The 27,812-nt window shown below is 48.5% G+C and overlaps 1 protein-coding gene across 1 annotated transcript in view; it reads right to left on the reverse strand.

Annotated features, from left to right (window-relative positions):
* Positions 1–351: 351 nt before the first annotated feature.
* LOC134983498 (gastrula zinc finger protein XlCGF57.1-like) overlaps positions 352–27,812 on the reverse strand; it is a 44,457-nt gene continuing 16,996 nt past the window's right edge. The window contains exons 2-5 of the mRNA XM_063949162.1: positions 23,390–23,538; positions 21,545–21,736; positions 13,022–13,184; positions 352–3,356 (exon numbers count right to left, since the gene is read on the reverse strand). Coding sequence (XP_063805232.1) covers positions 2,059–3,356; positions 13,022–13,184; positions 21,545–21,736; positions 23,390–23,497 — 1,761 coding nt within the window. The 5' untranslated portion in view covers positions 23,498–23,538 and the 3' untranslated portion in view covers positions 352–2,058. The remainder of the gene's footprint in view (positions 3,357–13,021; positions 13,185–21,544; positions 21,737–23,389; positions 23,539–27,812) is intronic.

A 27,812-nucleotide genomic window follows, 5' to 3' on the forward strand; every position in this document is an offset into this window, starting at 1 on the left:
ACATTTAGGCCACCGTGCTCGGTCCTAGGTTTAAAGCCTACATTTTATCTCTCTTTCCGGACACAAGTCTGCAGAGGTGGAAAGACCTGCTGGTGAGAAAATTGTCAACTCAAGCGGAACGTGACCCGTCAACAGCTCCTCCTTCATTTTCTCCAGCAACTGGGGCTGCGAGGAAAAGGATAACATTTCCGAGCCCACTCACTGGACACAGAAGTAACAATACAAGTGACACATACACAGGAAATTGTTTCTGTCATCATAGCTACAATTATCTCGAAATAAGATAATACGCAGACACAAAAAAAGACTCAACGGAAATCTTTTGTTTTTAAACAACTTTATTTCGTATCTTTAATACACAGATTTTTCTCTATATTTTAAACTTAAAAAATACTTTGCTCTGCACAACATGGATAAAATATCCTTTAAAGCACAAAAACAATTCAAGTTACATTATAGTATTGCAGGTAAGTAAAACAGATTCATATCAGGAGAGCCAAAACCCTATGGGGTTCATTCAGACCCAGCCGCAATAGCGTCGTGCAGCAGTTTGCTGGTGGTGACAAAATGCACGTACGCAGCGGCCGCACAGACACCCACATTGTGGTCGCATACCTAGGGGTAAATGCGGGCGGGCCGGGACCATTTTCCAGGGGCTACATGATGTCACATCTGCGATCATCTCTGATTAACCCCCTATAAGCTTCCAGAGTGCACCTCATATCTCATCTTTTCCAAGTTACTACAAATGATATGAGATTGGTAGCAGCACTACTTTCAGGATTATTATACAGAACACACATAAAGGCTGACACAGCAAATAACAGTAACACATACAAGGGATTCATTAGAAATAAGGAAGCATAATCATCATTAAGTCTAATTATCAACTGGTTCTGTGCGGGACCCATACACCTCTTTACTGCCTCCAGCAGCCCCTGGTACTGCACGGTGACCATCCACCCTTTCTCCCCTCAATACTGCCACCCACCCTGTCTCCTCTCCACTACTGTCACCATCTGCCCCACAACTGCCACTGCCCTGCCTCCCCCCACTACTGCCACCCGCCATGTCCTCTCCCACTACTGCCACCTCCCTGTCTCCCCCAATACTGTCACTGCCCTGTCTCCCCTCTGACACCTTAGCACTGCTTGGGGAAAATATTACCCACAGACAGTGCCTCCAGCAGCCCCCGCTACAGCACTAGTACCACAACCCTGTCTCATCTCTGGCATCTCAGAACTTCTTGGGGATTTTTGGCACTGCTGGTAATAGTCCATCTGCAGATGGAAGTAAGAAAGCAGGGCAGTAAGGAGGCAGAAGCTGCTTCTGGTACTATGGTCCCTGGTCATGTAGGGCTGGGAGAGTCAGTAAGATTATGTAATAGAGTCCCCATCTTACAGGCAGCCGGTGAAGGGAGCAGAGAATGGGTGTTATGTGGCAGGAACGGGCTGGTTAGGTAACAGCCTGGCTGCTGCATTCTGTACAAGCTACAAACGGTGCAATTATTTTGCTGGGAGACACAGGTAGAGGACATTGCAGTACTCTATGCGTGATGATACAAGTGCATGTATGACTGTAGGTAGATCTTCTGAGGGAAATAAGTGCTGGAGTCTGGCTATGTTCCTCACATGAGGATCTGATTGTGGCTGATACCTGATGTCTAAGTGTCACTCCACCATCCAGTACACCAAGATTCCGCACAGGATCAGCATTTTGTAACTCTGAACCCCCAAGCGTAATTCTGGTTGGTTTGCAAAGCTGAGCTGTAGCCCTGCCCTTTGTTGGTGAGCATCTATCATAAGAACCTGTTTCACCAGGACTGAGTCACAGCCAACTGGCATCACCCACACCTGGAGCTCAGCTAGACAACCATTTTGGAATGGTACTGGGTTCTCAGTACCCGGAGCAAAAGACAGGTCATCTGCATAGCAGTAGATGAGGGCATGACATCTGATTATTTCACACTGCGGTAACATGTATATTGCAAAAAGCATAGAAGATAGGATAAAAACCTTGAAGAACAACGCATGGCAATGATGAGTATACTCCAGAAGATTAAAATAGTTCCTCACCTGAGTGATGTCTATTGTGTGCAATAAGAGCTGATTTCTCAGAACATGGAAATGGCTTCTCACCTGTGTGACTTCGCTGATGTTTAATAAGAACTGATTTCCGTGCAAAACATTTCCCACACTCAGAACATGAAAATGGCTTCTCACCAGTGTGACTTCTCTGATGTGTAACAAGACTTGATTTCCGTGTAAAATATTTCCCACAATCAGAACATGGAAATGGATTCTCACATGTGTGAGTTCTCTGATGTTTAACAAGATCTGATTTGTGTGCAAAACATTTCCCACATTCAGAACATGGAAATGGCTTCTCACCTGTGTGACTTCTCTGATGTGTAACAAGTTGTGATTTCCGTGTAAAATATTTCCCACAATCAGAGCAAGAAAACGGCTTCTCACCTGTGTGACATCGCTGATGTGTAACAAGTTGTGATTTAGATGTAAAACATTTCCCACACTCAGAGCAAGAAAATGGCTTCTCACCTGTGTGACGATGCTGATGTGTAACAAAATGTGATTTTTGTGTAAAACATTTCCCACACTCAGAACAAGAAAATGGCTTCTCACCGGTGTGACTTCTGTTGTGTCTATCTAGAGCTGATTTGTGTGCAAAACATTTCCCACACTCAGAGCAAGAAAATGGCTTCTCACCTGTGTGACTTCGCTGATGTATAACAAGACGTGATTCAAATAAACAACATTTCCCACACTCAGAGCAAGAAAATGGCCTTTCACCTGTGTGACTTCTTTGGTGTGTAACAAGATATGATTTGTGTGCAAAACATTTCCCACACTCAGAACATAGAAATGGCTTCTTACCTGTGTGACTTCTCTGATGTGTAACAAGATCTGATTTGTGTGCAAAACATTTCCCACACTCAGAACACGGAAATGGCTTCTCGCCTGTGTGACTACGCTGATGTGCAACAAGTTGTGATTTCCATGCAAAACATTTCTCACACTCAGAACATGGAAATGGCCTCTCACCTGCCTTAGCTGGATGATGGGTAATAATCTTTGTGTTCTGTGTAAAACATTTGGCATCTATAGAACAGGGAAACTCTGTATCTACTGTCAGAGCTGTAACAGATGCACCAATATCAGAGTGATCAGGAGAACATTTCCCAGGATCAGAGGGATCAGCTGATAGAGCTGGATGTATAATTGGGGTAATGGGATTATCTCCTGGAGAATCCTGTCTACCGTCATTATCATTTATGTCACAATCCGGGGATAACATTAGATGTCCTTCTGAGATATTCCTGCTTGTGTGTCCACCTGCTGGAAATAAAATACATTATGGAAATGTGACATTTTCTGTAACAATATTAATCTTGTAAACAATAGGAGAAGACGACTCTCTGGGACACTTAATTGTAAATGTGTCTGTATAATAAAACATAACTTTTAATGAAGGCTTTATAATATTGTGTCTCAGACTATCATTGTGTCCACCCTCCTGAGAACACTCACAATAACAAAATGTAATATAATAATAAGACTTAGATATATCTCTCTCTTGTACTGGTAACTAACCATGAAGTATAAATGGAGATGTAGTCACTCGCCAAGTCCTATGTCAGCACCAATGTAAAACAATGGATGGGGAACATATCGTATGAACTGGAGATTCTAGCTGAACAATAACATCAGTCATATGAGCTGATGGATCAGAGAAAAGTCTCCTAACGTTACTCCTGGAAGCATTGGTAAGGTAGCATTCCTTTATGTGTGTGCCCATATGCTGGTAAGCCTGTACATTTGTTACTCGTCCTTATATAAGGTATATTGCTACAGCAGAGTAGGTGTGGAACAAGGTACTTTACATGCAATACACCATATAATACTCTGTAATCATCATCTGCTAGTTTATAATCCATTTTTACACCCCCATCATCAGTGTCTTACCTCTATTGTCTCAATAGTAATAAGGATGATGTGTGTACGGTATGAAACAGAGAATTACATATCAGAATCTATACAGCTGCCGCCATACTTCTGCTTCTCATACGTGTGCTACTGGCAGCAGTGAACATCTGAGTGAGAGTGCAGGGAAGACAGCAGAGTCTGATGAGAAAGAGATTGGATCTGCCTTTGCATGGCTGTACCACATCTGTCACCCCTGTGAGTATATAAAATAAGAGGGGCGTGGTCCATCCAGATGTGTTTTCTGGAGCTCTCCTCACTAAGTGGCCTCTTATCTACCCTACCTGATAGCTCTCAGCCGCCGCTGGGACTAAGACCCAATCTATTAGGGGGGCGTGGCTTTACAGACATGGAGTAAGCAGCCTTTGATCAGCGCTCTCCATACCAACTATCCTGATTCCATATCCTGGTGTCCCTGCTGTGCCCTGTGCGGCATCTGTGGTGTGGGGGAACTTGCGCTGACCCCGCTGATCCTGCTCCGGACTGTATACTGCGGCTGCCATGCTAGTGAGGACCCAGAGAGTACTGCGGGGATTGGCGCGCGGGAAGACGCCGCGCCATCAAAGATGGGAGAGGCTGGAGCTGAAGCTGTGGCTCATGCACAGGACAGCGCCGGGTGCAGAAGACGGTGGAGACAGTGGATCAGCGGGGTAAGGTCTGCTATACGCTTGTGCCCTGCTGTTCCTGTTCTCCTGAGCCCCAGCCCTGACGCCATTGCCACACATACACCCACCCTGCGGGGGGAGATGAGCGCCTGCAGAGAGAGGGAAGAATACATCTGCCTGAGCCCTATTACTGCCTGCTCTAGCCCCAGTAACTCCCTGCTGATATGTGAACTGCTCTACTGTTTATATCTGCTGGGACCCCTGGATGCTTGTGATCCCCATGCTCTACAGTGATTGCAATGTGAGACATACAGAGGTGGGAAATGCCGCCATTTTACCTCTACAGTGTCTGTGTGTCTTGGAAGTGTGGGCATTTGCTTTTCTATGACCGATGCTTGGTCTGATTTATACCCTGCACAGTATCTCTGCTATTTTATTCTATACTATTGTCCTCTGCCTGAGCACCTCTCCTTGTACAACAGCAAAATGGTGAAACCGCAGCAATCAGCTGCTGCTAAGCTGAAGAAATACTCCCAGTCGTCTAATCCTACCTGTAAAGAGGTGACCCCTGACCGTGACTCCTCTCCTCCGCCTAAATCTCTGCGTGGCTCGGCCGCCTTGGATGCTTCTCCTGATGCTGCCCTACAGAAGGTCCTGGAGGCTGTGGCAGCTAGCGAGGCTAGGCTGGCGTATAAAATTGGTCAGGTTCAATCTGACCTGTCTATTATACATCATGACCTTCAGAGGGTCCGGGAACGTGTGGGTGAGGTGGAGGCCCGTACGTCCACCCTTGAGGACTCAGTGAAGCCGCTGGGGGCCAAGGTCACTACCATTATTGCCCAATTAACGGGTGTACAACACAAACTGCTGGATATGGAGGGGCGTTTGAGGAGATGTAATGTGCGATTCGTAGGTCTCCCGGAACGTGAGGAGGGACAGTCTCCTGAGAAATTTGTGGAAAAATGGCTCACTGACAGTTACGGAATGGAATCCTTCTCGCCCTTTTTCACAGTGGAAAGAGCTCATAGAGTCCCCTTCCATCCTCCTCCACCTGGGGCGCCTCCTCGTACCTTGATAGCTAAGCTCCTTAATTACTGCGACAGAGATGTTTTGCGACTGAATTGTACTAAGAGCCCGCTGTTGTGGAATGGCTCCCGCGTATCCGTATTGCCTGATTTTGCGGTGGAAGTCCAAAAGAGTAGGGCCCAATTTACCCGTTAAGAGATGTCTTCGTGAGCTGAACATATCTTATGCCATGCTATTCCCTTCTAAGTTGAGAATTGTGGTGGATGGAGGCGAAATTCTTTTCCACTCCTCGGGAGGCCTCTGTGTGGCTGGACACTGCCAGGCCAGCGAGACGGGCTATGGCTGAGGATTAAGGACGCGTGGCTAACCTTCTGCTGTGGACGCTCTCTTTTACATTTAGACCTAATTTTTTGCTATTTGTAGAGGTGCTAGGGGGAATATATCGAAAGTCGGCCACCTATTTCCACTTTGTGTAAATACTAAGTTCATTGGTTCTGGGTGGTCTCTACAGTGTGTTCCCTTGCTGGCTGGTAGTTGGGTAGGGGTAGTCAGGGGGTCTGACTTAGTCAGTTAGGCATTGAATAGGTTCCACTTAGGGGAATCTCGGGGTTTGGGGCCTTTTAGAGTTTATGCTTCATGCCACAATGTTATGTTAAATAGAATGTTCTTGCAGTTTTCCCTGTGGGGGGATGCCTTAAATGTATGGAGGGCGCTGAGACATGTCTAGTCGCCACTGTATTTTTTGCCTGCCAGTTTGCCATTGGGTATTTAGGATTTTGATACTTTTTTTTCGGTAGAAGTGGGGAGAGGGGCTAGTTTTTGTTGTAGGGATCCAAGTATGCCAATGTTTGGGGTGGTATACAGGGAGGAGGGTGTGGCATTTGGGAGTAAAGGTTTGGGGCGGTAACTGGGGGAGTAGGTACCAGGACTGTTTTTACAACTGTTGAGATGTGTTTTTTTTTCTTCTTCAACTGCATTGTGGTATGTGGGAAATGTGTATTTCTGTGATATTGGGAGTGCAATGTGTTACATGCTGGATGATGTGTGGGCTGGCGGAGTCTCGGTTCTACGACACACTATGGTACTATGACAACTAATTTAATTAAATTTCTCTCCTGGAATGTACGAGGCCTCAATGACAAGGTTAAAAGGATTCTGGCCCTTAGACAGCTCAAGCAATTTGGGGCGGACATCATTTGTCTGATGGAGACCCACCTAGTTGGGGCTAGAGTTCTGTCTTTGAAAAAACCGTGGGTGGGTTGGACTTACCACTCAACCAATACCTCCTCTTCTCGAGGGGTCTCCATCTTGGTCAGGAAACATATTCCGTTCACGATAGAGCAGGTGCAAATTGACCCCTGGGGTAGATCAGTTTTTATGAAGTGCCAGATTCACTCCGTATCTCTTGTGCTGATAGCACTGTTAGGGTCTCCTGCCCTGTGCTGCCACATCGTCAAGGCAACCGGGAGACAAGTGCTAGCAGAGTAACCTGAGCGCAGCTGATACTCCGGTTCGGGTCTTTTGCTGTGCAGTGGTTACAGGCTCTGTGCACGGCAGGGGATCCGGTGCTGGTTTTTGTGCTCACAGTCTGTGAGGTCTGAGTGGGGCGTGGACAGCACCTGCTATATAAGGCCTCTTCTTAGGTTAAGCAGATGCTGCTGAATCTTTGTTGGTTAGTCAGTTCCTGAAAGTTAGCCAGTACTGTGTAGCTTTGTATTTGTTGTTGCTTACTGCAAATAGGCCTGGGGATTTGGTACTACACTATGCCAATCCAGACCTAGCAGTAAGACTGGAGTCAGTCGTTTAACTTGCTGGGGTTCTTTTGCTACTCTGTGAACTTAGCAAGTTTGCGGCTGTATTCTCAGATTTGCCTGCCTAAATCCTGTCTCACTGTGCAAGGTGTTCAGGTGTCAGTTTAGTGGCAGTAAGCTGAACCTGTGCACTGCAAGTGAGGATTAGGATTGTGGAGACTCTCCTTGTGTCTATCATTCCATCTCTGACCAAGGAGTTTACTGCCACACCCGTTGGTAACCCTTTAGGGTTTTGCTGTTGCCCTTAGCAACAGCATTTCGGGTTCTCTACGTATTAAAACACAACATCTTGCTTTTTCCATCTGAGCATTACTAATACTAGGGAGACACCCAGTTTCTTAGCCTCTGGGCTTCTCTGTTCACTTTGTGTTTATTTTGTTACCCTATCACCTTCTGTGTACGTAATGTCATATTCCCCAGTCTGTCTGTGAGTTCATTTGTTTTGCATCCCTATCCGTTCAGACACCAGTACATTCCTGCAGGCACTGGTGTGCATAACAGTTCAGACACCAGTACATTCCTGCAGGCACTGGTGTGCATAACATATTCAGCAGCCTAATACTCCTGTTGAAATTTTGTGGGAATATGGAGCATACCCCTCAAAATACGTTGCAACAGGTGGTCGATCAGGTGCAGGTCCTGACTCGACAATTTAATGATTTATCCATTAAAATGCACACCTCCCAGGCCGCTGGCGGAGCTCCCGCAGCAGCAGCACCTTCAGGGGTTAAGGAGCCGAAAGTAAATCTCCGGGATCGTTTTTCTGGAGATCGCTCGCAGTTCTTTTGTTTCAAGGAGAGCTGCAAGCTATACTTCCGGCTTAGGCCTCAGTCTTCTGGGTCGGAGATTCAGCGGGTGGGCATAGTGATTTCCTTGCTACAAGAAGACCCCCAGGTCTGGGCATATGGATTGTAGCCTGACTGTCCGTCGCTTAAAAGTGTTGATGCTTTTTTTATGGCCCTGGGCATGTTGTATGATGACCCTGACAAGACGGCCTCAGCCGAGGCTCAGATTTCGATCCTTAAGCAAGGTCGAAGGCCAGTTGAGGTTTACTGTACGGAGTTTCGGAGGTTGGCCCATGATACCCAGTGGAATGACCCAGCCCTGAGACACCAGTACCGAAGAGGTCTTTTTAACCAGATAAAAGACCAACTGGTACAATATCCCTTGCCTGATAGCTTGGATCAGCTCATGCAGTTATCCATCCGGGTGGATAGACGGCTGAGAGAGCGTAGGCTTGAAAGGGAGACCGAGGTTTCCTTCTTTCCCAAGGGAACCTCAGACTCTAAGGAATTTTCTGAAGAGCCTATGCAGATTGGGGCTACCTGCCTCTCCTCGCGTGAGAAGACGCGGAGGAGACAGCAGGGGTTGTGTTTGTACTGTGGGAATAAAGGTCATGTGGTAGTATCATGCCCAGAAAAGCCGGAAAACTTCAGGGCCTGACGGTGATGGGAAATATCCTGTCAGGCCAGAAGTCAGAATTTCCCAAGAAGACTTTTATCATTCCGGTGACCTTGAAGATCCTTGGTCAAACTGTCAAGACTGAGGCCTTTGTGGACAGTGGGGCCGACGGGGTTTTTATGGACCGCCAATTCGCCCTGAAACACTCTGTTCCCTTAGTACCCTTGGCATCGGAAATTGAGATTTGTGGGTTAAACGGGGAACCATTATCCCAAGGTAAAATTACCTCTTGCACTAGCCAGTTTTCTTTGTTTATTGGAGCCACACACTCTGAAAAATTGTCCTTTTATGTGACTGTCTGTACTTTTGTCTCATTGGTGTTGGGGTTACCCTGGTTAAGGGCCCACAATCCTCAATTTGACTGGGTCTCTGGGGAGATTCTTAGTTGGGGTACTGATTGTTTCAGGAGTTGCTTGAGCCTTCCAGTCAGGCTCTCGCAGCTAAGTTTGCCAGGATTGCCAGGGTGTTATGCAGATTTTGCGGACGTGTTCTCCAAAAAAGTTGCAGAGGTACTACCTCCCCATCGCCCCTATGACTGTGCCATTGATTTGTTGCCAAATGCTAAGCTTCCCAAGAGCAGGTTGTACTCCCTGTCACGTCCTGAGACTCAGGCTATGGCAGAGTACATTCAGGAGAACTTGGCTAAGGGATTTATCAGACCTTCACAGTCTCCAGCTGGGTCGGGGTTCTTCTTCGTGGGTAAAAAGGACGGTTCGTTGCGACCCTGCATCGACTTCAGGGAATTGAACCGTATCACGATTAAAAACTCATACCCACTACCTCTCATTTCGGCCTTGTTTGACCAGCTTCGTACTGCCACCATTTTTTCTAAGATTGACCTACGCGGTGCGTACAATCTAATCCGAATAAGAGAGGGGGATGAATAGAAGACTGCCTTTAATACCCACTCAGGGCATTATGAATATTTGGTGATGCCTTTTGGGCTCTGTAATACCCCGGCAGTCTTCCAGGATTTCATGAATGATGTACTCAGGGAATATTTGGATAGATTCTTAGTTGTATACTTAGATGACATCCTAATCTTCTCCCATTCCCTGGAGGAACATCGGAAGCATGTACGCTTAGTCCTCCAGAAACTCAGAGACCACCGGCTTGGGGCGAAGCTGGAGAAGTGCGAATTTGAAGTTCAGCAAATCGCATTTCTAGGATATATTATCTCCCCAGTAGGTTTCCAAATGGAGGGTTCCAAGGTACAGGCAGTCCTGGATTGGGTGCAGCCCACTAGTTTAAAGGCGCTTCAGCGTTTCCTGGGCTTTGCGAATTTTTATAGACGATTTATCGCTGGATTTTCGTCTATAGTGGCGCCCCCTTGGTGGCACTCACTAAGAAAGGGGCGGATGTTGCTCACTGGTCTTGTGAGGCTAAAGCGGCTTTTGCCCGTCTCAAAAGGGCATTTGTTTCGGCCAAGGTGCTGCGACACCCAGATCCAGAGCGTCCTTTTGTGGTGGAGGTGGATGCCTCTGAGATGGGTATTGGGGCAGTGCTCTCTCAGATGGGAGTGTCTGATAATCGCCTTCATCCCTGTGCTTACTTTTCCCGTAAAGTTTCGCCTGCCGAGATGAATTATGACGTGGGTAACCGGGAATTGTTGGCTATTAAGGATGCACTCAAGGAGTGGAAACACTGGCTTGAGGGGGCTAAGTTTGTGGTCTCAATTCTCACCGACCATAAGAATCTGGCATATTTAGAGTAGCGAAGCGTCTCATTGCCAGGCAGGCACAATGGGCTTTGTTTTTTGCTCGCTTTAATTTTTTGATAACATATCGCCATGGGTCAAAAAACATCAAGGCTGATGCGCTCTCGCAGAGTTTTGCTCCAATCCAGGAGACCACGAGGAGCCGTTGCCCATTGTGTCCCCATCATGTATTAAAGTGGGCATTACCCAGGACCTCTTATCATTAGTCCTTAGAGCACAGGAGCAGGCTCCTCCAGACCTTCCGGTAGGTCTTTTGTTTGTGTCTCCTAGGTTAAGACAGTGAGTGTTCCTGGAATTCCATGCCAAGAAGTCGGCAGGTAACCCGGGTATTGCCAGAACTCGGGAGTTGCTATCTAGGGCGGTGTGGTGGCCCTCGGTGGCTAAGGATGTGGATCAGTGGGTTCGGGCATGTGACATCTGTGCCCGAAATAAGACTCCTAGAGGGGTTCCTGTTGGCCCATTACATCCACTCTCTATCCCATCTAAGCCATGGACCCACATTTCAATGGATTTTGTGGTGGACTTGCCCATCTGGGTTGTCGTTGACAGGTTTTCGAAGATGGCGCACTTCGTTCCACTGGTTGGGCTGCCATCGGCCAGACACCTGTCTGAATTATTTATGCTGCATGTTGTGCGTCTCCACGGGTTGCCACTTGATGTGGTCTCTGACCGCGGATCCCAGTTTGTGGCCAAATTCTGGAGGGCATTTTGTTCCGATCTCCAGATTTCTGTCAGCTTGTCGTCAAGCTACCATCCGCAGTCTAATGGGCAGACTGAAAGGGTGAACCAGTCCTTGGAGCAGTTCCTCAGGTGTTATGTCTCCAAGTGTCAGACTGACTGGGTTGCTCATCTGTCCATGGCGGAGTTTGCCTATAACAACGTGGCTCACTCTGCTACAGGGATCTCTCCCTTCCTTTGTGCGTATGGGCATCATCCTAAGGCCAATTCTTTTGAGCCCCTGGACTCCACACCTGGTGGTTTCGGTCCTTAGAGGTATTTGGAGGAAAGTGAAGAAAGCCCTTGTGTCTGTGTCATTAGTGACCAAAAGGGTTTTTGATAAGCGGAAAAGACCCTGCAGCTTCAAATTAGGAGACTTCGTCTGGTTGTCTACCAAGAATTTGAAGTTGAGACAGCCATCTCATAAGTTAGGCCCCCGGTTCATCGGCCCTTATAAGATCACCAGGGTTATCAATCCGGTGGCATTTCAGTTAGATCTGCCCCGTTCTTTGGGTATCAATAAAACATTTCATTGTTCCCTTTTAAAACGGGCGATTAGTAATCCTTCTTCCAGTGGAAGACCTTCCCCTCTTCTGATACGTGGCCAGAGGGAGTTTGTTGTTGAAAGGATTTTTGACTCCAAGATGGTTCGGGGTCGGCTGTCATTTTTGGTGCACTGGAAGGGGTATGGCCCGGAGAAGCGGTCGTGGGTGCGCAGTTGTGATCTTCATGCCCCCAGACTGATACGCTCTTTCTTCTCGCAGTTCCCCGATAAACCCGGTGGTAGGGGTTCTTTGAGGGGGGGTACTGTTAGGGTCTCCTGCCCTGTGCTGCCACGTCGTCAAGGCAACCGGGAGACAAGTGCTAGCAGAGTAACCTGAGCGCAGCTGATACTCCGGTTCGGGTCTTTTGCTGTGCAGTGGTTACAGGCTCTGTGCACGGCAGGGGATCCGGTGCTGGTTTTTGTGCTCACAGTCTGTGAGGTCTGAGTGGGGCGTGGACAGCACCTGCTATATAAGGCCTCTTCTCAGGTTAAGCAGATGCTGCTGAATCTTTGTTGGTTAGTCAGTTCCTGAAAGTTAGCCAGTACTGTGTAGCTTTGTATTTGTTGTTGCTTACTGCAAATAGGCCTGGGGATTTGGTACTACACTCTGCCAATCCAGACCTAGCAGTAAGACTGGAGTCAGTCGTTTAACTTGCTGGGGTTCTTTTGTCATGTGGTATGAGGAACCCCAAGCCTGTGTGTGCCCCAACAAGCAGCCGCACCATGCCAGAAATAAGTGGTTTAAACATAGACTGGCGTGTGCTAACAGGGACACTCTCAGGGCATGTAATACCATAGTCAGAGGTACTGCTAGCACACAGTATGGCTTCTGGTGACACACAGTAACAAAATATGAGGAGAGCAGGAGTATAACAGGGGCTGATGTCTCCTGATGTATGAGATACACCAGAGAGTGTGGGGAGGAGACTGGTCAGATCTCTGGGCTGGTAACACACAGTGACATGATGTGAGAGGGAGAGAAGGAGTATAATAGAGGCTGATGGCTCCTGACTCCCCTACTATGCAAATACAGTTCCCTAATTTCTACTGACAGAGGAGGGTGTAGGATAAGAGATTGCTGTAGTGACTGAGAAAGGAGAATATGTGACTCTTTTCTGTAATAATTGTTTATTACTCACCTGTGCTGATATCTGTAGGGATCTCCTCCTCCTTACACTGCTGATCACCCCTCACATACATCTCTTCTTCTCCCTCTATATCTTCTGCCTTTATATCAGTCACATACGTCTCTTCTTCTCCCTCTGTATCTTTGACTTTAATATGATTTAATTGTGCTTCACCCTATGTAAACCATTAATAAAATATTGTAAAATTGTTGATTTCAGTAATAGATTAAACAATACAAATATAATGTCCCATTCCCAGCAGTCACCTCTCCAGTCATCACCCAGACACGTCCCCTGGTGTTACTGTATAATGCCCCATTCCCAGCAGTCACCTCTCCAGTCTTCACCCAGACACATCCCCTGGTGTTACTGTATAATGTCCTATTCCCAGCAGTCACCTCTCCATTTATCACCCGGACACATCCCCCGGTGTTACTGTATAATGTCCCATTCCCAGCAGTCACCTCTCCAGTCTACACCCAGACACATCCCCTGGTGTTACTGTATAATGTCCCATTCCCAGCAGTCACCTCTCCAGTCATCAACCAGACACGTCCCCTGGTGTTACTGTATAATGTCCCATTCCCAGCAGTCACCTCTCCAGTCTTCACCCAGACACATCCCCTGGTGTTACTGTATAATGTCCCATTCCCAGCAGTCACCTCTCCAGTCTTCACCCAGACTTGTCCCCTGGTGTTACTGTATAGTGTCCCATTCCCAGCAGTCACCTCTCCAGTCATCACCCAGACACATCCCCTGGTGTTACTGTATAATGCCCCATTCCCAGCAGTCACCTCTCTAGTCATCACCCAGACACATCCCCTGGTGTTACTGTATAATGTCCCATTCCCAGCAGTCACCTCTCCAGTCATCACCCAGACACATCCCCCGGTGTTACTGCATAATGCCCCATTCCCAGCAGTCACCTATCCAGTATTCACCCAGACACGTCCCCTGGTGTTACAGTACAATGCCCCATTCCCAGCAGTCACCTCTCCAGTCTTCACCCAGACACATCCCCTGGTGTTACTGTATAATGTCCCATTCCCAGCAGTCACCTCTCCATTCATCACCCGGACACATCCCCCGGTGTTACTGTATAAGGGCCCTCATTCCGAGTTGATCGCTCGCAAGGCGAATGTAGCAGAGTTACACACGCTAAGCCGCCGCCTACTGGGAGTGAATCATAGCTTCTTAAATGTGCGACCGATGTATGCGCAATATTGCGATCACAAACGAGTTAGCAGTTTTTGAGTAGCTTCAGACTTACTCTGCCTGTGCGATCAGTTCAGTGCTTTTCGTTCCTGGCTGACGTCATAAACACACCCAGCGTTCGCCCAGGCACACCCACCGTTTCCCCGGCCACTCCTGCGTTTTTTCCGGAAACGGTAGCGTTTTCAGCCACACGCCCCTAAAACGCCGTGCATCCGCCCAGTAACACCCATTTCCTGTCAATCACAATGCGAACGTCGGAGCGATGAAAAAGCCGTGAGTAAACTTACTTTCTTCATAGCAAAGTTACTTTGCGCAGTCGCAGTGCGAACATTGCGCATGCGCACTAAGAGAATTCTCACTGCGATGCGATGAAAATCTCCGAGCGAACAACTCGGAATGAGGGCCAATGTCCCATTCCCAGCAGTCACCTCTCCAGTCTACACCCAGACACATCCCCTGGTGTTACTGTATAATGTTCCATTCCCAGCAGTCACCTCTCCAGTCATCAACCAGACACGTCCCCTGGTGTTACTGTATAATGTCCCATTCCCAGCAGTCACCTCTCCAGTCATCACTCAGACATCCCCTGGTGTTACTGTATAATGCCCCATTCCCAGCAGTCACCTCTCCAGTCATCATCCATACACATCCCCCGATGTTACTATAGAATGCCCCATTCCCAGCAGTCACCTCTCCAGTCTTCACCAGACACATCCCCTGTTGTTACTGTATAATGCCCCATTCCCAGCATTCACCCAGACACGTCCCCTGGTGTTACTGTATAATATCCCATTCCCAGCAGTCACCTCTCCAGTCATCACCCAGACACATCCCCCGGTGTTACTGTATAATGACCCATTCCAAGCAGTCACCTCTCCAGTCATCACCCAGACACGTCCCCTGGAGTTATTGTATAATGCCCCATTCCCAGCAGTCACCTCTCCAGTCATCACACAGACACGTCCCCGATGTTACTGTATAATGTCCCATTCCCAGCAGTCACCTCTCCAGTCATCACCCAGACACATCCCCTAGTGTTACTGTATAATGTCCCATTCCCAGCAGTCACCTCTCCAGTCTTCACCAGACACATCCCCTGGTGTTACTGCATAATGCCCCATTCCGAGCAGTCACCTCTCCAGTCATCACCCAGACACATCCCCTGGTGTTACTGTATAATGCCCCATTCCCAGCAGTCACCTCTCTAGTCATCACCCAGACACATCTCCTGGTGTTACTGTATAATGTCCCATTCCGAGCAGTCACCTCTCCAGTCATCACCCAGACACATCCCCTGGTGTTACTGTATAATGCCCCATTCCCAACAGTCACCTCTCTAGTCATCACCCAGACACATCTCCTGGTGTTACTGTATAATGTCCCATTCCCAGCAGTCACCTCTCCAGTCTTCACCCAGACACGTCCTCTGGTGTTACAGTACAATGCCCCATTCCCAGCAGTCACCTCTCCAGTCTTCACCCAGACACATCCCCTGGTGTTACTGTATAATGTCCCATTCCCAGCAGTCACTCTCCAGTCATCACCCACACACATCCCCCGGTGTTCCTGTATACATCCCAATCCCAGCAGTCACCTCTCCAGTCATCACCCAGACATGTCCCCCGGTGTTACTGTATAATGTCCCATTCCCAGCAGTCACCTCTCCAGTCATCATCCAGACACAGCCTCCGTTTTTTCTGTATATAGCTAGTTCCTAGCAGTCACCTCTTCAGTCATCACCCAGACACATTCCCCGGTGTTACTGTATAATGCTCCATTCCCGGCAGTCACCTCTCCAGTCATCACCCAGACACGTGCCCCAGTGTTACAGTGTAATGCTCCATTGCCGGCAGTCACCTCTCCAGTCATCACCCAGACACATCCCCCGGTGTTACTGTATAATGCCACATTCCCAGCAGTCACCTCTCCAGTCATCACCCAGACACATCCCCCGGTGTTACTGTATAATGCCACATTCCCAGCAGTCACCTCTCCAGTCATCACCCACACACGTCCCCCGGTGTTACTGTATAATGCCCCATTCCCAGCAGTCACCTCTCCAATCATCACCCAGACACGTCCCCCGGTGTTACTGTATAATGTCCCATTCCCAGCAGTCACCTCTCCAGTCATCACCCAGACACGTCCCCCGGTGTTACTGTATAATGTCCCATTCCCAGCAGTCACCTCTCCAGTCATCACCCAGACACATCCCCTGGTGTTAGTGTATAATGTCCCATTCCCAGCAGTCACCTCTCCAGTTATCAACCAGACACGCCCCCCAGTGTTACTGTATAATGTCCCATTCCCAGCAGTCACCTCTCCAGTCATCACCCAGACACATCCCCTGGTGTTACTGTATAATGTACCATTCCCAGCATTCACCTATCCAGTCTTCACCCAGACACGTCCCCTGGTGTTACTGTATAATGTCCCATTCCCAGCAGTCACCTCTCCAGTCATCACCCAGACACATCCCCCGGTGTTACTGTATAATGACCCATTCCAAGCAGTCACCTCTCCAGTCATCACCCAGACACGTCCCCTGGAGTTACTGTATAATGCCCCATTCCCAGCAGTCACCTCTCCAGTCATCACACAGACACGTCCCCGATGTTACTGTATAATGTCCTATTCCCAGCAGTCACCTCTCCAGTCATCACCCAGACACATCCCCTGGTGTTACTGTATAATGCCCCATTCCCAGCAGTCACCTCTCCAGTCTTCACCCAGACACGTCCCCTGGTGTTACAGTACAATGCCCCATTCCCAGCAGTCACCTCTCCAGTCTTCACCCAGACATGTCCCCTGGTGTTACTGTATAGTGTCCCATTCCCAGCAGTCACCTCTCCAGTCATCACCCAGACACATCCCCTGGTGTTACTGTATAATGTCCCATTCCCAGCAGTAACCCCTCCAGTCTTCACCCAGACACATCCCCTGGTGTTACTGTATAATGTCCCATTCCCAGCAGTCACTCTCCAGTCATCACCCACACACATCCCCCGGTGTTACTGTATACATCCCAATCCCAGCAGTCACCTCTCCAGTCATCACCCAGACATGTCCCCCGGTGTTACTGTATAATGTCCCATTCCCAGCAGTAACCTCTCCAGTCATCACCCAGACACATCCCCCGGTGTTACTGCATAATGCCCCATTCCCAGCAGTCACCTATCCAGTATTCACCCAGACACGTCCCCTGGTGTTACTGTATAATGTCCCATTCCCAGCAGTCACCTCTCCAGTCATCACCCAGACACACCCCCTGGTGTTACTGTATAATGTCCCATTCCCAGCAGTAACCCCTCCAGTCTTCACCCAGACAAATCCCCTGGTGTTACTGTATAATGTCCCATTCCCAGCAGTCACTCTCCGGTCATCACCCACACACGTCCCCCGGTGTTACTGTATACATCCCAATCCCAGCAGTCACCTCTCCAGTCATCACCCAGACACATCCCCTGGTGTTACTGTATAATGTCCCATTCCCAGCAGTCACCTCTCCAGTCATCATCCAGACACAGCCTCCGTTTTTTCTGTATATAGCTAGTTCCTAGCAGTCACCTCTTCAGTCATCACCCAGACACATTCCCCGGTGTTACTGTATAATGCTCCATTCCCGGCAGTCACCTCTCCAGTCATCCCCCAGACACGTGCCCCAGTGTTACAGTGTAATGCTCCATTGCCGGCAGTCACCTCTCCAGTCATCACCTAGACACATCCCCCGGTGTTACTGTATAATGCCACATTCCCAGCAGTCACCTCTCCAGTCATCACCCAGACACATCCCCTGGTGTTACTGTATAATGCCCCATTCCCAGCAGTCACCTCTCCAGTCATCACCCAGACACGTCCCCTGGTGTTACTGTATAATGCCACATTCCCAGCAGTCACCTCTCCAGTCATCACCCACACACGTCCCCCGGTGTTACTGTATAATGCCCCATTCCCAGCAGTCACCTCTCCAGTCATCACCCAGACACGTCCCCCGGTGTTACTGTATAATGTCCCATTCCCAGCAGTCACCTCTCCAGTCATCACCCAGACACGTCCCCCGGTGTTACTGTATAATGTCCCATTCCCAGCAGTCACCTCTCCAGTCATCACCCAGACACATCCCCTGGTGTTACTGTATAATGTCCCATTCCCAGCAGTCACCTCTCCAGTTATCAACCAGACACGCCCCCCAGTGTTACTGTATAATGTCCCATTCCCAGCAATCACCTCTCCAGTCATCACCCAGACACATCCCCTGGTGTTACTGTATAATGTACCATTCCCAGCAGTCACCTCTCCAGTCATCACCCAGACACGTCCCCTGGTGTTACTGTATAATGCCCCATTCCCAGCAGTCACCTCTCCAGTCATCACCCAGACACGTCCCCCGGTGTTACTGTATAATGCCCCATTCCCAGCAGTCACCTCTCCAGTCATCACCCAGACACGTCCCCTGGTGTTACTGTATAATGTCCCATTCCCAGCAGTCACCTCTCCAGTCATCACCCAGACACGTCCCCCGGTGTTACTGTATAATGTCCCATTCCCAGCAGTCACCTCTCCAGTCATCACCCAGACACATCCCCTGGTGTTAGTGTATAATGTCCCATTCCCAGCAGTCACCTCTCCAGTTATCAACCAGACACGCCCCCCAGTGTTACTGTATAATGTCCCATTCCCAGCAGTCACCTCTCCAGTCATCACCCAGACACATCCCCTGGTGTTACTGTATAATGTACCATTCCCAGCATTCACCTATCCAGTCTTCACCCAGACACGTCCCCTGGTGTTACTGTATAATGTCCCATTCCCAGCAGTCACCTCTCCAGTCATCACCCAGACACATCCCCCGGTGTTACTGTATAATGACCCATTCCAAGCAGTCACCTCTCCAGTCATCACCCAGACACGTCCCCTGGAGTTACTGTATAATGCCCCATTCCCAGCAGTCACCTCTCCAGTCATCACACAGACACGTCCCCGATGTTACTGTATAATGTCCCATTCCCAGCAGTCACCTCTCCAGTCATCACCCAGACACATCCCCTGGTGTTACTGTATAATGCCCCATTCCCAGCAGTCACCTCTCTAGTCATCACCCAGACACATCTCCTGGTGTTACTGTATAATGTCCCATTCCCAGCAGTCACCTCTCCAGTCTTCACCCAGACACGTCCCCTGGTGTTACAGTACAATGCCCCATTCCCAGCAGTCACCTCTCCAGTCTTCACCCAGACATGTCCCCTGGTGTTACTGTATAGTGTCCCATTCCCAGCAGTCACCTCTCCAGTCATCACCCAGACACATCCCCTGGTGTTACTGTATAATGTCCCATTCCCAGCAGTAACCCCTCCAGTCTTCACCCAGACACATCCCCTGGTGTTACTGTATAATGTCCCATTCCCAGCAGTCACTCTCCAGTCATCACCCACACACATCCCCCGGTGTTACTGTATACATCCCAATCCCAGCAGTCACCTCTCCAGTCATCACCCAGACATGTCCCCCGGTGTTACTGTATAATGTCCCATTCCCAGCAGTAACCTCTCCAGTCATCACCCAGACACATCCCCCGGTGTTACTGCATAATGCCCCATTCCCAGCAGTCACCTATCCAGTATTCACCCAGACACGTCCCCTGGTGTTACTGTATAATGTCCCATTCCCAGCAGTCACCTCTCCAGTCATCACCCAGACACACCCCCTGGTGTTACTGTATAATGTCCCATTCCCAGCAGTAACCCCTCCAGTCTTCACCCAGACAAATCCCCTGGTGTTACTGTATAATGTCCCATTCCCAGCAGTCACTCTCCGGTCATCACCCACACACGTCCCCCGGTGTTACTGTATACATCCCAATCCCAGCAGTCACCTCTCCAGTCATCACCCAGACACATCCCCTGGTGTTACTGTATAATGTCCCATTCCCAGCAGTCACCTCTCCAGTCATCATCCAGACACAGCCTCCGTTTTTTCTGTATATAGCTAGTTCCTAGCAGTCACCTCTTCAGTCATCACCCAGACACATTCCCCGGTGTTACTGTATAATGCTCCATTCCCGGCAGTCACCTCTCCAGTCATCCCCCAGACACGTGCCCCAGTGTTACAGTGTAATGCTCCATTGCCGGCAGTCACCTCTCCAGTCATCACCTAGACACATCCCCCGGTGTTACTGTATAATGCCACATTCCCAGCAGTCACCTCTCCAGTCATCACCCAGACACATCCCCTGGTGTTACTGTATAATGCCCCATTCCCAGCAGTCACCTCTCCAGTCATCACCCAGACACGTCCCCTGGTGTTACTGTATAATGCCACATTCCCAGCAGTCACCTCTCCAGTCATCACCCACACACGTCCCCCGGTGTTACTGTATAATGCCACATTCCCAGCAGTCACCTCTCCAGTCATCACCCAGACACGTCCCCCGGTGTTACTGTATAATGCCCCATTCCCAGCAGTCACCTCTCCAGTCATCACCCAGACACGTCCCCCGGTGTTACTGTATAATGTCCCATTCCCAGCAGTCACCTCTCCAGTCATCACCCAGACACGTCCCCCGGTGTTACTGTATAATGTCCCATTCCCAGCAGTCACCTCTCCAGTCATCACCCAGACACATCCCCTGGTGTTACTGTATAATGTCCCATTCCCAGCAGTCACCTCTCCAGTTATCAACCAGACACGCCCCCCAGTGTTACTGTATAATGTCCCATTCCCAGCAATCACCTCTCCAGTCATCACCCAGACACATCCCCTGGTGTTACTGTATAATGTACCATTCCCAGCAGTCACCTCTCCAGTCATCACCCAGACACGTCCCCTGGTGTTACTGTATAATGCCCCATTCCCAGCAGTCACCTCTCCAGTCATCACCCAGACACGTCCCCTGGTGTTACTGTATAATGCCCCATTCCCAGCAGTCACCTCTCCAGTCATCACCCAGATACGTCCCCTGGTGTTACTGTATAATGTCCCATTCCCAGCAGTCACTCTCCAGTCATCACCCACACACGTCCCCCGATGTTACTACATATATCCCATTCCCAGCAGTCACCTCTTCAGTTATCACCCAAACACGTTCCCTGGTGTTACTGTATAATGCCCCATTCCCAGCAGTCACCTCTCCAGTCATCACCTGGACACATCCCCTGGTGTTACTGTATAATGCCCCATTCCAAGCAGTAACCTCTCCAGTCATCACCCAGACACATTCCCTGGTGTTACTGTATATATCCCATTCCCAGCAGTCACCTCTCCAGTCATCACCCAGACACATTCCCTGGTGTTACTGTATAATGCCCCATTCCCAGCAGTCACCTCTCCTGTCAGCAACTGAATGATCTTGTTGGCGAGTTCCAGGATCTTCTTGTCATGGTGTCTCTCATGTGTCAGTGAGTGAGGTGGAGGCACCGTGATTGGGCTCTGGGTTCTACTCAGTCCTCCTGATACACGGGGATGGCTGCTGGGTGTCTCATACTCATTGGATGTCTTCTTCACTATTGTGTAATCCTGTGTAATGGTGGTCACATCATATATCAATATATACACTCCCAGATCCCCTCACCTCCCCAGTCATGTCCCTGTATTATTACTATACAAATAAGTGACGTCACTGTGACACTTCCAGATCCCCTCACCTCCACAGTTATGTCCCTGTATTATTACTATAGATATGTGATGTCACTGTGATGCTCCCAGATCCCCTCACCTGCCCAGTCATGTCCCTGTATTATTACTGTAGAAATAAGTGACGTCACTGTGACACTCCCAGATTCCCTCACCTCCACAGTTATGTCCCTGTATTATTACTAGTGATGAGCGGGTTCGTATTTACTCGGTTCTCAAAACGGCATCTTATTGGCTCACGGTTGTCACGTGTTCTGGATAGCCAATAAGGTTCTGTTTTGAGAACCGAGTAAAACCGAATCCGCTCATCACTGATTATTACTATAGATATGTGATGTCACTGTGACACTCCCAGATCCCCTTACCTCCCCAGTCATGTCCCTATATTATTACTATATATATAAGTGACCTCACTATGACGCTCCGACTGCCTCACCTCCCCAGTCATGTCCCTGTATTATTACTATTGATATAAGTGATGTCACTGTGACGCTCCCAGATCCCCCCACTTCCACAGTCAAGTCCCTGTATTATAACTATAGATATAAGTTACTTATCAGTAACGCTTCAAAATCCTCTCAACTCCCCAGTCATGTCCCTGTATTATTACTATAGATATAAGTGATGTCACTGTGATGCTCTAAGACCTCTCAGCTTCCCAGTTACATCCCTGTAATATTACTACAGATATGTGACCTCACGGTGACGCTCTGATTCCCTCAACTCCCTAGTCATATCCCTGTATTATGACTATAGATATTAGTGATGTCACAGTGACGCACCCAGATCCCCTCACCTCCCCAGTCACGTCCCTGTATCATTACTATAGATAAAAATAATTTCACTGTATAGCCTCAAGATCCGCACACCTCCCTAATCATGTCCCTGTATTATTACTATAGAGATAAGTGATGCCACAGTGATGCTCACAGATTCCCTCGCCTCCCCAGTCATGTCCCTGTGTTATTACTATAGCTATAAGATCACAGTGATGCTCACAGATCCTATCACCTCCCCAGTCATGTCCCTGTATTATTACTATAGATATAAATGATGTCACTGTGACACTCCCAGATCTTCTCACCTCCCCAGTTATGTTCCTATATTATTTCTATAGATATAAGGTCACAGTGATGCTCCCAGATCCTTTCATCCCAGATCCTTTCACCTCCCCAGTCATGTCCTTGTTTTATTACTATAGATAAAAGTGATGACACAATGATGCTCCCAGATCCCCTCACCACCCCAGTCATGTCCCTGTATTATTACTAGAGATATAAGGTCACAGTGATGCTCCCAGATCCTTTCATCCCAGATCCTTTCACCTCCCCAGTCATGTCCTTGTTTTATTACTATAGATAAAAGTGATGACACAATGATGCTCCCAGATCCCCTCACCTCCCCAGTCCTGTACCTGTATTATTACTATAGATATAAGGTCACTGTGACGCTCCCAGATCCCCTAACCTCCCCAGTCATGTCCCTGTATTATTACTATAGATATAAGGTCACTGTGACGCTCCTAGATCCACTCACCTCCTCAGTCAGCAGGTAGATGATCTCCAGGGTGATTTTTATTATACTCTCAGTCCTGTGAATCCTGTCCTTGTCCATCCTCGCTGAATCAGAGAGAATACAGAACATGTGATGTGTAATAAAGACTCCGTTCCCCACAGCTGGAGTTCCTGGAATAAAAATAATACATAAAACATATTGCACATGTAACATAGTAAATGTGGAATAGAGTGGTCATTAAGTCTCTTATTTCCCCACAGCCATAGAGTCCTGGTCAGTGTCTACGAGGATCCTGTGACCCAGCCCCATAAAGGCTGTACTGCATAGTGGGCCTGATCTAGATTGTAGCGCTATTGTGGGTGGAGTCACAATGTGTTAGGGTCTCCTGCCCTGTGCTGCCACGTCGTCATGGCAACCGGGAGACAAGTGCTAGTGGAGTAACCTGAGCGCAGCTGATACTCCGGTTCGGGTCTTTTGCTGTGCAGTGGTTATAGGCTCTGTGCACGGCAGGGGATCCGGTGCTGGTTTTTGTGCTCACAGTCTGTGAGGTCTAAGTGGGGCGTGGACAGCACCTGCTTTATAAGGCCTCTTCTCAGGGTAAGCAGATGCTGCTGAATCTTTGTTGGTTAGTCAGTTCATGAAAGTTAGCCAGTACTGTGTAGCTTTGTATTTGTTTGTTGCTTACTGCAAATAGGCCTGGGGATTTGGTATTACACTCTGCCAATCCAGACCTAGCAGTAAGACTGGAGTCAGTCGTTTAGCTTGCTGGGGTTCTGTTACTACTCTGTGAACTTAGCAAGTTTGCGGCTGTATTCTAAGACTTGCCTGTCTAATCCTGTCTCACTGTGCTAGGTGTCAGGGGTCAGTTTAGTGGCAGTAAGCTAAAACCTGTGCACTGCAAGTGAGAATTAGGATTGTGGAGACTCTCCTTGTGTCTATCATTCCATCTCTGACCAAGGAGTTTACTGCCACACCCGTTGGTAACCCTTTAGGGTTTTGCTGTTGCCCTTAGCAACAGCATTTCGGGTTCTCTACGTATTAAAACACAACATCTTGCTTTTTCCATCTGAGCAGTTCTAATACAAGGGAGATACCCAGTTCCTTAGCCTCTGGGCTTCTCTGTTCACTTTGTGTGTATTTTGTTACCCTATCACCTTCTGTGTACGTTATGTCAGTTTGTCTGTGAGTCCATTTGTTTTGCATAACAGTTCAATCACCAGTACTTTCCTGCAGGCACTGGTGTGCATAACACAATGAGCTGATGTTCGGTACACCGCTCTTGTGCAGGACCCATACGGAGTATGTGCTCTAGGTGTCCTGAGTTGTCAGACAAGTATGGCTGCAGCCATGAAGTGGTGTAAGGGTGAGAATTGGTTGTGAAGGGACAGGGTCTCCTGATGGAAATTTCATGGCCTCATTCATGGAGCTGCGGCGTACAGTCTCCGTGACCTCAGGTTTCACACATCAAACCGATGGTGTAGCAAAGGTGGCAGGAGACAGGCAAGGGGGTGGCAGGAGACAGGCAGTGGAAAGGCGGCAGGAGACAGGCAGGGGAAAGGTTGCAGGAGACAGGCAGGGGAAAGGTTGCAGGAGACAGGCAGGGGAAAGGCTGCAGGAGACAGGCAGGGAAAAGGTTGCAGGCGACAGGCAGGGGAAAGGTTGCAGGCGACAGGCAGGGGAAAGGTTGCAGGCGACAGGCATGGGAAAGGTTGGGCAGGGGAAAGGCTGCAGGAGACAGGCAAGGGAAAGGTTGCTGGAGACACGCAAGGAAAAAGGTGGCCGGAGACAGGCAGGGGAAAGGTGGCAGGTGACAGGCAGGTGGGCAGCAGGGTGCGGGTGGCAGGAGATAGGCAGGGGAAAGGTGGCAGGAGACAGGCGGCAAGAGACATTATTTGTTCTCAGGAGATTAAATAATTTCTTAATCATTTGTAATAAAAGTTAAGTTTTATTCTTTGAGAATATCTCATTATTTCTTCACAAGAGTGCGCTCACAAAGAGGTCTACTTTCTTTCTCTTGTCACTGTGGCAGTCCCAGGTCCCCCTCACCTCCCCAGTCATGTCCCTGTATTATAACTATAGATATTAGTGATGTCACTGTGACATTCCCATATCCCCTCACCTCCCCAGTCATGTCCCAGTATTACTACAGATATAAGTGATGTCACTGTGACGCTCCCAGATCCCCTCACCTCCTCAGTCATGTCCCTGTATTATTTCTATATATATAAGTGACGTCAGAGTGACTATCCCAGACCTTCTCACCTCCCCAATCATGTCCTTGTATTATTACTATAGATATAAGTGATGTCACAGTGACACTTCCAGGAGTGTGATATACATTTGCTTCCTCCTGCTCCAATTATCATGTGTTACACATGCCAGGGGTATTATGGGCATTGCTTTAATATATCCTAGAATTTGAGCAATATTTTCAATCCCCACAATTACATATAATAAAATTATTAATAATAACAACAACAACAACAACAACAACAACAACACTTAAAGACTGCACCCCAGTATAAATATAATAACGTCTTTATTAACAGGACACCACAGGTTGCTCCTCCTGTATAATAATAATAATAATAATAATAATAATAATAATAGGACACCACAGGCTACTCCCCCTGTATTATAATAAGATTTTACTTACCGATAAATCTATTTCTCGTAGTCCGTAGTGGATGCTGGGACTCCGTCAGGACCATGGGGATTAGCGGCTCCGCAGGAGACAGGGCACAAAAATAAAGCTTTAGGATCAGGTGGTGTGCACTGGCTCCTCCCCCTATGACCCTCCTCCAAGCCTCAGTTAGGATACTGTGCCCGGACGAGCATACACAATAAGGAAGGATTTTGAATCCCGGGTAAGACTCATACCAGCCACACCAATCACACCGTACAACTTGTGATCTGAACCCAGTTAACAGTATGACAAACGTAGGAGCCTCTGAACAGACGGCTCACAACAATAACAACCCGATTTTTTTTGTAACAATAACTATGTACAAGTATTGCAGACAATCCGCACTTGGGATGGGCGCCCAGCATCCACTACGGACTACGAGAAATAGATTTATCGGTAAGTAAAATCTTATTTTCTCTGACGTCCTAGTGGATGCTGGGACTCCGTCAGGACCATGGGGATTATACCAAAGCTCCCAAATGGGCGGGAGAGTGCGGATGACTCTGCAGCACCGAATGAGAGAACTCCAGGTCCTCTTTAGCCAGGGTATCAAATTTGTAGAATTTTACAAACGTGTTCTCCCCCGACCACGTAACTGCTCGGCAGAGTTGTAATGCCGAGACCCCTCGGGCAGCCGCCCAGGATGAGCCCACCTTCCTTGTGGAATGGGCCTTGACAGATTTAGGCTGTGGCAGGCCTGCCACAGAATGTGCAAGTTGAATTGTGCTACAAATCCAACGAGCAATCATCTGCTTAGAAGCAGGAGCACCCAGCTTGTTGGGTGCATACAGTATAAACAGCGAGTCAGATTTTCTGACTCCAGCCGTCCTTGAAATATATATTTTCAATGCCCTGACAACGTCCAACAACTTGGAATCCTCCAAATCGCTAGTAGCCGCAGGCACCACAATAGGTTGGTTCAGGTGAAACGCTGACACCACCTTAGGCAGAAACTGAGGAGGCGTCCGCAGTTCTGCCCTGTCCGAATGGAAAATCAGATATGGGCTTTTATACGATAAAGCCGCCAATTCTGATACTCTCCTGGCTGAAGCCAGGGCCAGTAGCATGGTTACTTTCCATGTAAGATATTTCAAATCCACCGATTTGAGTGGCTCAAACCAATGGGATTTGAGAAAATCCAAAACTACATTAAGGTCCCACGGAGCCACTGGGGGCACAACCAGGGGCTGTATATGTAGTACTCCTTTTACAAAAGTCTGGACTTCAGGAACTGAAGCCAATTCTTTCTGGAAGAAAATCGACAGGGCCGAAATTTGAACCTTAATGGACCCCAATTTGAGTCCCATAGACAATCCTGTTTGCAGGAAATGTAGGAATCGACCCAGTTGGAATTCCTCCGTGGGGGCCTTCCTGGCCTCACACCATGCAACATATTTTCTCCAAATGCGGTGATAATGTTGTGCAGTCACCTCCTTCCTGGCTTTTACCAGTGTAGGGATGACCTCTTCCGGAATGCCTTTTTCCCTTAGAATTCGGCGTTCGACCGCCATGGCGTCAAACGCAGCCGCGGTAAGTCTTGGAATAGACACGGTCCCTGCTGAAGCAGGTCCCGTCTTAGAGGTAGAGGCCACGGATCTTCCGTGAGCATCTCCTGAAGTTCCGGGTACCAAGTTCTTCTTGGCCAATCCGGAGCCACGAGTATCGTTCTTACTCCCCTTTGCCATATAATTCTCAGTACTTTTGGTATGAGAGGCAGAGGAGGAAACACATACACTGACTGGAACACCCACGGTGTTA

This window comes from Pseudophryne corroboree, assembly GCF_028390025.1.
Source record: "Pseudophryne corroboree isolate aPseCor3 chromosome 3 unlocalized genomic scaffold, aPseCor3.hap2 SUPER_3_unloc_16, whole genome shotgun sequence".
NCBI lineage: Eukaryota > Metazoa > Chordata > Amphibia > Anura > Myobatrachidae > Pseudophryne > Pseudophryne corroboree.